The 16,137-nt window shown below is 33.6% G+C and overlaps 1 protein-coding gene across 1 annotated transcript in view; it reads right to left on the bottom strand.

Annotated features, from left to right (window-relative positions):
- Window positions 1–2,767: 2,767 nt before the first annotated feature.
- The window catches only part of Eip74EF (Ecdysone-induced protein E74), a 569,772-nt gene continuing 556,402 nt past the window's right edge, over window positions 2,768–16,137 (bottom strand). The window contains 2 exon segments of the mRNA XM_074177301.1: window positions 2,768–5,084; window positions 5,087–5,191. Coding sequence (XP_074033402.1) covers window positions 4,621–5,084; window positions 5,087–5,191 — 569 coding nt within the window. The 3' untranslated portion in view covers window positions 2,768–4,620.

The raw sequence follows: 16,137 nt of genomic DNA, 5'->3' as shown, positions 1-16,137 counted from the left end.
CGGCTATCCTTTCAACGGTTATGAAGAATGACGAATTTCGACGTTTGGTTATTCTTTCAGTAGATGGCACGCCTGTATCTAAGTATCTATGGTTAAGAAACTATTGGAGATACTTCAATGTAGACAAGATGTATCTCTCAGTTTAATTTTTCTTCATTTATGTTAGGCTGGCATGTATAAATCGGATAGGCTCTTAGTAAAATTATAAAAATCTATTTTCTGCTTCGCCTCTGTTGATGACGGTAAAAAAGTAATTCTCTCTCTCTGTGTTAGCGTTAGCTTTTGCTTTTGCTTCCATTGAGGCTCAGTATTAACTTTTCATTAGTAGATGTCGCAACTATACAGTTATTTCATTTTCTTGAAGTTTGAACAAGGTGTATTTTTTAACTTTTCATAGAACTGAGACACAATACATGGTGTTTTCTCTTAACCATAAAGTAGTATTTAAATCATACTGCCGTCTTTTGTAGGGAATAATCAATTATTTGTGGACCACTAAAATACCTGTGATTCTTTTTCCAGAAATGTTTTTTAAGAGTTGAAGCAAACTTGAGATCAGATTCAAGATTAACGAATTAAAATATGTAGGTAAGTTTAGTATTTTTTTGAAATTGTTTGTATCCAATGTTATCACTCGAATACTCATTATATCAATCAATCAATTACGTATTGAAATTTTCGAAAATTTAGCCACAATTTGTGACATTGAAGCTGAAATAATAATTTTGGTCTTTTAATATATTAATTTCAATTTATTGCGCACTTCTAACGCAGTTATTCTGCTAGAAAACTGCTGAAATTGGCTACCGCAATATGAAAATACAGATATCATCATAACAAATCTTCTGTGGTCCAAATAATAGATTCTACCACCAGGTCTACAGAAGTACCAAAATAAAACTATATGAAATGAACCAAGTAAAAAATAATTAAAGACTATAATTCTATATGAAAAATTTCAGTAGAACGAACACACCAGTTCAATAGCAGACATCTTATGACCATAATGTAGTGACAAACTTTGAAAGATGTATCAATCTGCAACATTCTACTTGTTTGTCCGGGTGGAAAAATTAATTTCAACATATGTACTTGAAGCTTTCCTAGTGAAACTGCAGTGAATTAAAAAATATATTAGCAGAATGATTCAGTAATTGACCATTGTTTAGTGTACAAATTTGGTATCCTAGTACCAAACTTTCACTCAAAATACATTTACTATTCAAGTGGTTTTGTTTCACGTACTCAGTTTGCATCTTGCTCTAGGGCTAGGGTATATATATATATATATATATATATATATATATATATATATATATATATATATATATATATATATATATATATATATATATATACATATATATATATATATATATATATATATATATATATATATATATATATATATATATATATATATATATATATACCTATACGCTGCCAGTTGAAGTAGTTCGATAAACCTTTTGTCTAGAATAGAACAATTAATAAGTGAGCTGGTCCTTTAGAATATACAAAAGAATTTTTTTTCCTTTCAGGAAAGCCTACTGGACATCCTTATATTCAATTGTAAACCAAGAGAGTAATTGAATTAAATATTTCCTATAATACAGCTTTTTTAACTATGATAGCCCAAGACTAGTAAAAAACAGCGTTTTATATTACACTATTTGTTCTTAGCTTATAGCTAACAGAACAGTATACAAATAATAAAACAAAGAGAACTTTTGGATTTTTTTTATTTTGGAAAAAACAACTGTTATGTAATATATCGAAACGAAAACACAGACTACCTTACAGAAGATAGACTCATCTGTGCCACCAAAATGGTCAAGTTTCTGTGACATATATCCTGTGTTAGAGATGGTTCGTCATTTTTGCCGGTAAATTCAAGTTATTTGAAACTTATTGGATAAATAATTTATTTGCAGCTGAGAAATTATCAAGATGTCATATCGACAGTTTGTAGACCAACATTTCAATCTAACCAGCTCCATTTACCATGTATGGGTGGTAACAATTTGACGAAATTTTTAGGTTGACAATAATCACCTCAAGATTGTTGAAAATTCATGGTTCGTGTTACGTCCTGGGTGTCTCTTCTTTAGGTATTCTGTATTGAAGACCTCCAAAAGCTAAATAAAATGACACCAATTCCAATTGGTGAAATAATATAGATATATATGAGACGCTTTGTTTTGTACTTACAACTAAATATGACTCTTGAAAAAACGTGTCGAATTTTTTAGTTCCGATAATTTCATATTTTCAATCTACAACAAATGTAGTTTTTGTGATATGATGTTTTCATGATGGCACTTGTCGAGATGGAAAACTATCTCCGAAATATTTATTTCTTTCTGTATTAATCTTTGTTTGCATACTTCCATGTTATACTTCATTAGCTGTTTTCGGATTTCTTAGGCGTGTTCTGCAGGTTTTAAGGTCTGAGGTTAGGTCAGACATTATCAAAAGACGTGGCAATGGTCAAAGTGAACTTTGCTGCGATACAGCAACTGAAATTGATCCTCCATACGTGCTTGGTCTGATTTGTCTTCAATTATTGGGAGAATCTGTTATATATTATATAAACCTTCACGACTTAGAAGACTGAAATCAGTCAATGCTTTTCGTTGAAGCCTCCACAACATGGTATTTTGTTTTGTTGATTAAATCAATTTGTGTATCCATCTTCTACAAAGTTTATCCATATCACGATATGCAAACTCAAGATTGAGACTGAGGGGTAATATAAAAGCCAAAGTAATTTTAATTAATTATATTTTTGTAAAGACAAAATATTACAATAAACTATATATTAAAGAAGTACATTGTCCTAAACTAAATAAAAACTATACAATATTGTATTTAAAAATCAATAAAATCCTTATTCTAAGGTAGGTATTTCTGTTATGTAATAAAAATTATCCTATATTTACAAACTGTTTCATAATATTTCTATTGCATTATCTCCAAATTCAGATATTCCTTATTGGTCATAGAAATTTGTTGATTCTTAGTGATGTATTCTAGTGAAATCATAGCAAATCAGAAGGAAAAGGTATGGATGGAAAAAATTTTGTTTTTTTTTTTGATAAATATCGGAACAAACAAAAAACATTCATGAATATAATGATTAATCGCTAAAAAGATGACAGATAACAATCATGCAGACATATCACATGTTATTTGGACGATAAGTCAACAATTTTTTTTTGTTTGTTGTGCACAACTTACACGAATACATCTATTTGATTCTACACAATTCTTAGGTAATAGGTATAAATTTTCACTGGAAGAAATCCTGGGTTATATTATTTAAATTCTATGTTTTGTCCTGATTTGCGCTGAGTTAATTAAGAGTTCAAGACACATTATTCTTTAGGTACATAGGTTAATTATATAAAACAGAATTTAGAATCCACTAAAATTACAAAAATCACAGAAAGTTACAAAAAATTTACAAAAAAAAACTTAAATGTGATATTTCGAAATTATTAGAATAAATACTATACAGAATGTACACTTATAATAAATTACAATTTGAAAAAGTTCTAAATGACCCAAATTTCTCTCAACGTAAGTACGAAAAACTTTTTATATGTACATTTTTTTGAGTGTTTTTGAAAAATTATCTAGAGCCTTCCCGAAAAAAGGTATCAAAGGCAATCAATTTTATCAAACTCACGTTTATTTTTTTAATATTCCTGTGTACATACTGAGATCAGAAACCAAAACTATTTGCCACTCTGTAAAGTTATACAATTAAAGAGAGCTATTCATTGACATTCAATTGTTCTCTTGTCAATCGCTAGGCACCTCGCAGTCTTTTCTTATCCATTTTTAAAGCACCTTCCATTTTATCAAAAATCGGTAACAAAATTTAAAAAAAAAGACTTTCTCAAAATACCTTGTCCTTTTCTTATCACATTTCACTCATATCCGACGTTTTATTACTATTATAATTGATATTTTTTATTTAAAATTTAGGTATATTCATAAAAATCTATTATATAACAATTTTTCACTATTCCATACTAAACAAACAACAGATAGATATTCCGTTGATTCACTTATAAACTTTTTATTTACAGGTCAACTTTTTTAAACTCCAGTAATAAGACTTGATCAAACAAATCATCTGTTATTTTTGTACAACATGTAAATATTAAAAGCACTTTAAATGCAACATTGAACATGTGACTGAACAGTCATTTCAAATGTAAATATAGTAACGCGTCCAAAGGACTGTCGCGAGTCCTGCGGACGATCTTCATTCAAATGCTCAAGTTTTTGGTCTGATTAAGATTAAATGCTATGCAACGTATGAAATAGTGGGGGGATTACATAGTTGGAAAATTTCACCACAACCTTAACGGAAATCTCTTCTATCCAATCACAACCTCGTTGTATCCTTACAGGTCACCTCAAGAGTCTCGCTACCATCACTATGAGATCTTTCTAAGTGAATAATTCGTTGTTGACGTCTTTGTTTTTGAGTCATAGCTAATATATACAATCTGATAGACGATTTCATCTAAATAAATAATTTGTGTTTTGTTGTACTTTCGAGACAGCAGGCTCTCAAACCGGCTGGGAAGTTTATTGGCGACCACTTCACGCTGCTCCTGTACAATCTATTTCCACTATGTCCTTAGGAACCTCAACGAATTGGTACACCAACCTCTGCCCGTCTACTTTTGCTAGGATTCCCCTCTGGTAGTAATATCTCAGAGCTCTCCCCATGGTCTCGTAGTTCATGTCGGGTTTGTTCTTGTGCATTCCCCACAACCTCGACACGGCTTTCGAATCTACCAGCTTGAAGACTCCCTTCTCCCTGTTGGTCCACTTGATATACCTCGGGCAGTATTCCCTGTCCTGGAGCAGCTTCAGCAGAAACTCCCAGAGATACGTCGTCGATCCCTCCCTGCTTTTCCTTTTCACCGTTCCGGGTTCTCCAAGCTTTTGTTTTTTAACTTTCTTCAGCTTTCTCGGGGAGAAACCCAGCATGTAGGGATCGTCGTATATACTACTGGTAGCTGCTTGGATGACTGAGGTGGGGATGGAGTGCCTGATCGGGGAGAGGGAGGCGACGGTGTCGTGAATGGTGATTGGTTGTGATGATGCATGTGATGGGACTGCTGGACTTGGTGTTGCTGGAGAAGGTATCCGTTGTAGGGATCCAGATCTGTAACAAAAGAAAACCATGTTAGATCTTATGTAGTTATTAGGAATACACGCTATTTTATGAAAATAAATATCTTGGAGTTGATTCATTTCTGAAATAGTCTAAAAAGGTGCAGACTTCGGTATCTGGAAATAAGGAAAGCAAGGATAACATGAGAATCAGACCATCAGCAATCTTGAACCTACTCCGTTCATATCGGATAGTGGAAAATATCGCGAGCTACAAGACATTAGGAGAATATATCTGGAAACATGAACACACAAAGAAAAATCCTAATGAAGGAGGGAAAAATCTGTTCAACAGAGTGGGGAAACCTTTATAAAGAAGAACTGCTTCAACAGAATTGACTCCAAGGACATTATGATTTTTACCATAAATATCAATCAAGTAACCATTTGCGATGCCACTGGAATTAAAAGTGCAAGTCTATCTCTGTATCTGTAGAGTAGGGAGGGTGAGTGTAAGCCCACGCACTTAGGCCACATGTGACCCATTGTACATCCTCCCGAGGAGTTGTCCTCCTAGGTCATCGTCCATCCTGTCCTTTCCAGGAAGGTGGACAGGTCGCCGTCGAACACACACTCTCTTATTGACGATAACTCCGGGCACTCGCACAGGACATGCTTGACAGTCTCATCTTCCTGTTCACACATCCTGCATAGAGGTGTGTCCACTAGCCCCATATTATGTAGGTGTTTCCTTAGCTGACAGTGGCCAGTCAGAAATCCTACTGTAAGGCGTAGATTTTTCTTGGTCATCGCCAGATATTTCTTCGGCGCCAGCTTCCCAGGGCAAGGTTACATCCTTTGATTTCATCCCATCTCTTTAAAGATTGAGCATGGGTGTAACATTTGACTAGTTCCGCAATTGTAGAAGTCATCAGGCCGTGGGTGCCACTGGGTCCTAAAATTCTTAGTCCAGTCGCTTCCTTGGCTAAAGAGTCGGCAATGCGATTACCTTTACTCCTGTCGTGCCCTTTAACCCACCTCAGGATAATGTTATTATCTACCGAGGCTTTGGCTAAATCTTGGTGACACTCTAGTGCTAGCCCTGAAGTAACACGCTGCCTGTTCAAGGCTAATAGTGCTTGTCTGCTATCAGTGCAGATTGTTATGTTTTTGCCAGAAATTCTTTTCTTGGTTATTTTTTTTGTGGCGATTGAGATACCAGCCAGTTCTGTTTGGACCACGTTGGTATTTCTTCCCATTCCCCACTTAATCCTTAGGCTTATTGATCTGATTGTTATGTTTTTGCCAGAAATTCTTTTCTTGGTTATTTTTTTTGTGGCGATTGAGATACCAGCCAGTTCTGTTTGGACCACGTTGGTATTTCTTCCCATTCCCCACTTAATCCTTAGGCTTATTGATCTGGAGTACACTCCACATCCTGAGCCTTCTTTGGTTTTTGAGCCATCTGTATAAATCCGTATTGCATTTGTAGCATCTGACTCTGTGTTCTGCTTAATTTGTATTTTGTAGGGTTTATTAAACACAAACCTAGGTATTTCACCTCTTCAGAGAAGTTTAGTTTGCTTTTGAAGATTTCGGGAGGTTTTAAGCCCTTTAAACTTCTTTTCCTGGTGAAAAGGACCATCTCAGTCTTCTTGGCATTGATCGACAGTGAGTGTTCCTTACACCATGTTTCTATTAATTTGAGCCCATCCTGCGCTCTATCGCACAGAGTGTTTACAAATTTGCCGGTCTGCAAGATAACTATGTCATCTGCGCATGCAATTGTGTAGAATCCATTTTTGTTAAGGTGATTAATTAGGGTATCCAGGACTATGTTCCAGTGAAAGGGTGATAAGACCCCTCCCTGTGGACATCCCCTCATGACCAGTCCTTTTACTGCTCTGCTAGAGAGTATCTGGAGTATCCATTCTTCTACTACCAGGGGTACATTCCTGGAGTGTAGTTCCTGGGTAATTGTTGGAAAGGTTGTTTTATCAAACGCTCCCTCGATATGTATGAATATACCCAGGGTGGATTCTTTGTTGTCCAATGATCTCTCGATTCTGCCAACCACATGGTGAAGGGCCGAATCAGTAGACCTTCCCGGGGTATATGCATGCTAATTTGGATGAAGTGGGTTGTTAACAAGTACTTCATCTCTTATATACCGCTCACATAGCCTCTCCATGGTTTTTAAGAAAAACGATGTGAGACTAATTGGTCGGAATGCTTTTGGTAGGATGTAGTCCATCCTACCTGGTTTGGGTATAAATACTACTCTTACTAGAGCTAGAAAGGCTCTGAATATTCCAAGTCCAAGTCTAATTTCATATCAAACACAGGTAGTTTAATAAAAATCGGCACGATAATAATTGTGAGCTATTTATTGATAAAGAACCATATTTTTAGTAAAACTATGGCACTCCGTTACTTGGAAAAGAGGAATCAAGTTAGGACACACGTTCATACGAAGAAGCAGATAGTTTTCACACTTCTTTTAACAATTATTAAACTTCATCTAGATAAAATTGTAGTCGGCACCTCTTTGTCAATTTACACCTCTCATTTAAATAAGGAAAACGTCATTCCAATAACCAAGCGCTTCCTTCAAAAATGCAAATGTAGGATTCGAAGAAAGAAGGCCCACGGTAAATAAACGACAAAGGCGGAAGGGCTGAAATACCCTTTGTATTCGGAAAAGTAGGTCATGTGAAGGCGGTATGCTATTATTGTATGGGGTTGAGCTGTGCATACAGGTAGATCAACAGGCAGGGTGTGTGCATGTGAGAGGGATCCCCGGAAATCAATTATGTTGAGGAGGGTGTTTACCAAACAGGTAGTCCACTGATTTGTCTTCGCATTTTACTAAATTATAGGCTCTGTCGGAGTGCCGTGTCGCTTTAGAAAACTGAAAAAAGCATCAGAATTATTAATAGGGTCGCTATCTAATTCTCTTTCCCACGCATATAAAGTATAATTTCTTTATTACCTGGTTGAGTATTAATAGTGCACCTGACGAGATTCGATTATGTTTTGTTTAACGGAGAACGCGTTTTTAGAATATTCACGATGTTTGAGATACTATAATCATTATCAGTAGAAATCATGGGATCCTATCATTTGGTTGACTGAATCATAATTTTTATTGCATAAACGTGACATTTCAAAAATCTAAATTACCAGTCATCAGACGTTCACATATTCGAAATGTTTCAAAAATATTAATATGAAAGATTCGATTTATTTTAAATTTGGTGTTATTCTTTACATTTTTTGGGAAAGGTTTTGGCTTTCTACATCTCCATCTTCATACAAAAAAGTGGGAATCTTCTTTTTTGTATAAAGACGGAGACCTTTCTTTCAAAAATCAATCTCCCCTAAAAATATACCCCATTCAATTCAAACAAGGTATAAGATATAAGTATATTCAACTCATTCGTGACATGAAGTCGTACTTCAGTAGATAAATTGAGTGCTTTATCTCGTTATGTTATCCACATTGGTGCTGAAGATGCAATAATGCAAGTGTCTTATTCCGAAACATCAGATATCCGCCATTGAGGATGAAAGATGTAAGTGAAATTTTACTTCTTTCTTATACTATATTGTGTAGCAATCCTGCGGAAGAGATCTGGTTCAATTCAATAAGGAATGTTTGGAGTGCAAATTAACTGAATAGAAAAAAGTGTTTTTGTATAATTCAATAATTATATAAAAGTAGTTGTTTTGAGAGAACTGTTTCTTTCAGTTAGTGCCTGAAAGTTTCTTCTGAGGAAGAAAAAAGTTTGAGCCTTCTGCCGTTAGCTGTAAATGATACACGTGAAATTCCTGGAAAAATTAAATCAATAACTCAAATTGTGGTAGGTAATTTGACGAAACTTTTATACGGGTTTTATAAATCCAAACAAAACTGGGATATTTGCTAACTGAACACCAAGAAAACTTGGAAAAAAATTCAATTCTTGGAAAAGTAACCTCTATATGCAAAGGCGAAAAATTCCTGTAAGGCTTTTATAAAATTAGTTATATTAATATGGGTCAGTTAGAGTTCTAGGTCATTCATTCTTGTACGGTTAATCTTACGTTTACCGTCAACTAGTTTGTGTGGCATGACCAATTAAATGATCCCTTTTGCTAATGTCACGAAATCCGGACAGGAATTTATCACATTTATAGAAAGGGGTCAATTTTCTGAAAATTGCAATTTTTCCTGTGAAGCGGTCTTAATTGGTATCTAAATTCAGTGAAGCCATACAAGAAATTTTGGTGAATTACCCCCCCCCCCCCTCCGGCCCACTTGGGAGATTGTTTTTTTTTTCAAGATTTTTACGTGTGTCACCCACAACTGACGGCATAAGCCACAAACCTATTCTGATTGAGGACTATGAAAATCAAACATTTTTGAGATATCAAAAAAATAAATCCCTAAAAATTGGTCACGGGCTATATAACCTTTAAAATTTAAGAGGACAAGAGTAAATATTATTATATTGAGGTTATTACTATTACAGAATCAAAAAATTAGAGTTATCAAAAATAAATCTTAAGAATTGAACTTTAAACGTTCAAGCCAGTCTCGGATATACCTATACAGTAGGTTGAATGGACTGACGCCTATCAGAAAACAACTACTCCCCTGGCTAATACCACGAAGGGCGTTAGATTATATCCAAGACTCGCTTGAACGTTTAAAGTTCATTTCTTTAGATTTGTTTACTGCTAGACTTCAAGCATAGCCCACAGACTAATAAGAAAGTTTTTCTTCCTCATTCAGAGGAATCGGGCAAATTTCGGATATGCAGTTGGTTAGTACCTCGTCCACTAGATGAAGTGACATTTTGTTGTTCGTTCCAACTTAGGAAGAGGAATGAATTACTCTGAAATAATTCCGATTTTCAATTATGGAATATCATTGACTTTAGGTCGATGATGGCCACTAGCTTGCACATACGTTTACTGCCAGGCTTCAAGCATAGCCCATTGACTAATAAGAAAGTTTATCAAAAATATACTCATCATTATACTCAAAAATTATAATTTTGTATATCGGTAAGATTTGTATATGCCATTAACGTGACGAATAGTTGACATACACGATTCTTCAGCCTATTTTTTTTATTAAAACGTCTTTACCAACATCTTTACATTACGATTAACATTTTTTTACAATAACACCAATGATAATATGCAGAATATTATTCATAACTCGAAATTATTTCTGTTATTTATGTGCTAATTTTCCGTGCATGGACGGAATTTTTCCAATCCAGTATGAATTCATTTGTGTATAGGACTTGCACTTTTGTTTTTTATTTCTTCATCGATATCAAAATAACAGCAAACTTCGTAAAATAGAATTTATCGAATGAATTTGATGAAAGAAGGTGGGGGTTTTACTATCCTTCAGGATAAAGAAGAAGTACAAAATTCATAACAATCAGCTTGAGTTACGAAATATATATGTATCAGTATGACCAGTTTTCAATTCAAAAAAGTTTTCAATGTAAAAAGGAGCAGTTTTCAAACTGAAATCAATGTTTTATCTTTGCCACTTCTGTGAGACAATTTCATACTGTGGAAACTCCCACCAAGTTTAAGAAGACATACCTACTTGAAATGATAATTACGATCTGTTTGCATATTCAATCAAGTGAGTCAAAACAAACTGCAAGTTATTTTGTCAGTGACACTGTCCTGTAATTATCGACTAGCTGATGAACGTTATGGAAGATGCTCCGAAATTTTTACCTGGACGTACTTTACAAAGTCACCGGTCCGTTGATCTCTTGTTTTGACGGCATCGAACCCGAAAGGAAGCAAACAAATTAATTTGCGAAAAAAACCATTAACTCCGGTTTACACGAAAAGACGGGTTTAATTCGACTTGTCAACAAAAGAACGGAACCCTGACTGAATATGTCACTGTGTACAGTTGTGGCTCGATATTTTGTATGTAGTACGCTAGACGTTCGTGAAAGAAAAATAAATCCTCGTCGTTTGGACGTGAAAGATGTGAAAACGCACTTTCATTCCATAGAGAGTTTCATGTTTATAAACAATATAATTATCTGTGCACCGTTTGAAAGCGTTTCAGAGAATTGTTATTAACACAGGCATTTAAGTAGGAATTTTGATCAATCTGTCATTAACTAATTGTAAAATGAAAATTCATGCTGAACAACATATAAAAAAATGTTGTTTGCAAAATTAGATCATCATAAATAAAATGGAAATGTTGTATCATACAGATATAGACACAATTATATAATAAGTTTTTCCACTGGTGTTGATATTTTTGTTACAAAATTGCTGAATTTACCATGGTGACTATAAAACTTCAACTACTCAAAACCGTAATTTATACCGTAATCAAATATATCATTAGTATTTTTGAGTGAAAGTGCTGGTGTAATAATAAACATCCATTTATATTTACCAATTAACAGTAAAAAAATGATTTCAGTAGTTGTTTCCTATGAATCTATCACGAAGTTCAATAAATTCAATAAAGTTATACAATTAATAAAACTATGTTTATTATTCTTGTAATAAATGTTGATTATAATTTGAGACTTTGTTTTCAAATTATTAAATTTTAATATAATTTAGAGAATAATTCCTGAATAATTATTTATTCAGGAACATCAAGTCATAAAGTTAATTTTTTAAAATACTTTTTTTTCATGTTTTGGTGCAGAGCTGCTATAGTGAAATTTGCATTATACAGATATGGGCACGATTGATAAAAAATGTGCTATATAGTTGTTATAAATTTTATAATTGTTATCTGATTGCACCTTGTATATCGTTTTTTAGTTGACATTTTGTTCAGTGATCAAGGTTGATGTGGAAAAATAAGTTTTTTATAAAAATAAAGTTTTTGAAAGACGTCTAACTTTTCTAAAAGAACATAAAATTTCGTTCTTCGACCTGGAATAAATAATAATTTGCAAGTATTTCAAAAAAAGTTATTTTTTGAATACGTTATATTTTTCAGTTTGAATAATGCGAGAAAAAATCAAATAAATCATTAGTATTTTTGTGAAAAAATTTTAGTACAATAATGAACTTTATTTGCTTATTTTCTTATAAAATTCCTGCATACGAGCAGATATTCAGACAAACGTATAGAGAATGCTGGTTTAGACGTTGGACATGTATGTTTTTCAACTTGGAAACGTTATAAATGATTTTTTTAAAGCTATTTAATTTCAAAACAACTTATGTTTTCTTTTTTAAATAATTAATACCATATTGGCATCAGGCAAATTAAAAAACATGGAACTACACAGCTTTTATCGATAGGGTTTCAGTAACTTGGTTGAAAAATTGAGTTGGAATTCAATAATAGTAATAATAAAAATAAAAAAAATAGTTATTGATAGTTTCTGAAAGGAAATGTGTCTAGGTAGTTTGAAGAACCGAATCCGTAAATCTATAAATGAACACGATATATATTATTGGATATAAGCGCAACCACCGAAAAGGTCGTTTTCAAACTCGAATTATACGCAATAAAATCTCGAAACAAATGAATTTCTATTCGACAAAGACACGTAACATTTACCTATCCCCCTTATCTCGTTCCCACCCATGCGAGAAAAAAGATATCTCAATAAATATTCAACGAGGAACACTTAATATATATGTCTGAGATTGATAACACGAAAAGACGTTTCCTACTTAAATGCGTTCGGTTGTTATAGGGTTCAATTTTTTGACTCGCATACGTAGAGGTCAGACAGCTTAAATGAGTTGGCGACCATTAGCGTGTGCGGTGGTTTTGTGTCGTTAAGACGTCATTACTTTCCAGGTTTATGTTATTTTTATTGGTAATGTTCACTGAGGATAGTGAGAGATACTGAAGATGCAATAATTTTTGGAAAGCAGGCAGTGAAACTTTACCATTTGTAAGTTTTTCTGCTTGTGATACTGTCTATCTAAATCTAAAGTTAAAGTGAATTGTACGTTTTATTCAATTTCTGTTTATTAATAAATATTAATTGATCCAACAGTAACAAAAGAGAAAATGTTTGATTTATTGGTCATGTTTTTTATATTTCCTTGAATCTGATTAAAAAGTGATTAAAATCAATTTCCGTTTTTAATTATTATAAATATTCGCTTATTAACAAAATAATCGTTTTTGTTTTGGACAGAATTAGCAAATTCTGCCCTAATGGAAATATGTTTCTCCAAAAATCTAATAGATATTTGATAAAAAAATAATAAAACCAAAATAATTTGAACATCTGCTTATACGACTTATATAAAAGTTGAATTGACAAGGAAAAGATTGAAGAAATCCATCAGTTGGACACATAAAAGAATGAAAGGCGTGTCAGAAAAAGGGTATGACTTGGAACAATAAACAAGCAATGATAATAATAAAAAATGGAACATAACAAAAAAACTCAACTGCATTTATTTGACTTCGTTACATAATACAATATATTTGTAGCAAGTCATGTTTGACTTTACATTTAAAATTTACAAGTTGAAGTTTACACGCAAATAACAACAATTACATATGTAAACACTTTGAAAATAAAAAAGAAGTAGACTTGTGTGTTACCACAAAAATGTGTTCTGAAGTCATCGACAGAATTGAAGCAATGCCTCAACAAATAATGTTTCAATTTTCTCTTGTAAGTGTTCAGACTGAGTTCTTTGAACTCTTGGGGCAAAATATTGTACCTAGAGTAATCTATAGAATTTTTTTGCGATAAGTGAAGACGAAATCGATTTATTCTAATGCGGTGAGCGTTTCGTGTGTTACGTTCGTGGATATGACATTGTTTCGCCAAGGATGGTTTCTTCTTATGGATTTCAATCAAAACGTAATAAAGAAATAAAGTTGGCAATGGCATAATTCTGAATTTTTGGAAATATTCTTGACAGTGATTCCTGTATCCAATATTAGACAGCACTCTCAATGCCTTCTTTTCTTTCAATGACAGAATGAAAGTGGTGTCGTCCGTAAAAAGAACCGATTTGAATGGGATCATATATTTGCACAAGTCATTCACATAAATGGCAAATAAAAGCGGACCCAAAACAGACCCTTGCGGAACGCCATGCTTAATAGTTTGAAAGTTTGATAAGGTACCATTTCACTGGAAAGTGTACTAAAATCAAGCAAATAGTGTCATATGAAACAGCATTTGAGCATGCAATTATGAATGTGAAAAGCAGTTAATTCTGTACCTATAACTCGGAATAGGAGTATACGACAGAACATTCAAGAGGGACCATAATTTTTTTGTAACAATACGTGATGCGTTAGTATTCAAGTCAACTCAACTTTATCAACTCGAAACGATGAACGCATTCAAGTCGATTCAACTTCAAAAACCCCTTCACAAAAACATGCCTCGGCTTTTGCCCGCCCGCTGCCGAGGGAAAGGAGTGCACTGGAACCTAATTTGCAATGTTGCGCTGCAATGCATCTATTTCAACCAAGGACATAGTGATTTGAAGGTTAAAACGATGTTTCCTGGTCAATGTTCTCTGCCGGGCTGGGCTGCCTATTCACCGCGCATAACCCCCTCTGCACTCTTTTCCGCTCCTCCAGACAGTGATACGATCGAGACCCGCTAAGCCAAAACTACTTTACGGACGTATCAGTTTATCTGTCGAGGAAATTGGGATTCTTTGGAAAAATCTCGCTCGGTTTTTGATGTGGGGACATTATCTGTGATGAATTAATTTTTCAAAAGAAACTTACTGACACAGATGAAGTAATCGCCTCGTAGGTGATTTATATTGAGAATTTGGATAATGACCATCCGGTTCGAAGGACCGAACTTATAATAAAGCAACAAAAGTTTTTTCAACTTTGGATTTTATTTTTGAAGGAATTGTCTATTTCAGAATGAAGATACGTATAGCTAAAATTCTGTAGCTTCATAGATTATGTCGCTGTATGTGAGATTATTTACTTCTAGTAGATGCCACATGAATATAAAAAGAATCTTCAGTTCCAAGTACAACAATAATTGATTTGTATCTAATGTAATTGAATTGAAACAATGTAATTGTTAAAATATTTTTTTCATAAACATTGTTAATACATATAAATTGATTACACTATGAGAACAAAATATTATAGTTTATTAAAGTGTATCAATAATAATAAACGTATTCAGCTGCCAAATGTCTAATTTCAATTATTCATTTTGAATTGAAATAAAGATCATGTAATTTTCTGTTATACGAACTCTAAGCCCCACGTTGGGCGCCAAAATATTATGATTTTTCATTTTGTATAATCATTATTGTTTTTTATTTCAAATATAATATAATTCGAATCTCAATGGTCGAAGTCAGATTGTGAAAACGATTAAATGTTCAAACAGTATTGAAATAAATACTGGTGTACACAGGGATCAGTTCTCGGCCCCATATTGTTCCTGTTATATATTAACGATTTGATGAACATAAGTATATCTGGAACATTAACTCTTTTCGCTGACGACACGACTATATTGTGACATAGTAAAGGTATAGATATACTCAATGAGACAATAGCTCATGGTATACAAAGAATTAAGTCTTGGTGTCTTGCCAATCTACTCTCCCTTAATATTTCTAAAACAAATATTATGACTTTCAAATGTTCACTTCAAAATTTATATGTAGCGAACGGTATCACTGAGAACAGAGAGTGTACTAAATTTCTGGGACTGTATATAGACGGTGGACTGAAATTTGACGCTCACATCAGAAAAACGAAAAGTAAAATTTCCACCGGTTGTTATGCAGTGATAGTTATTGCTAGAGAACTGTAAAAACAGCGTATCACGCTTTGGTAGAGTCTCACTTAAGGTATGGTATACCTTTTTAGGGTGTATGTAGCCTTAATTTGCTGGAGTCTGTATTTGTATCACAGAAGAGAGCTATACGACACTGGTGCAAAGCTAAACCTCGTGACTTATGCAGGCAACTGTTTATAGATAAAAATTTTTTGACGGTAGTAGCTCTTTTTATTCTGGA

This window comes from Leptinotarsa decemlineata, unplaced genomic scaffold (assembly GCF_025532065.1).
Source record: "Leptinotarsa decemlineata unplaced genomic scaffold, Ldec_3_MD MMD2_tig00002974_RagTag_RagTag, whole genome shotgun sequence".
Lineage (NCBI taxonomy): Eukaryota > Metazoa > Arthropoda > Insecta > Coleoptera > Chrysomelidae > Leptinotarsa > Leptinotarsa decemlineata.
The sequence above is the reverse complement of the archived record's forward strand: the minus strand, read 5'-3'. Positions and strand labels throughout refer to the sequence as shown.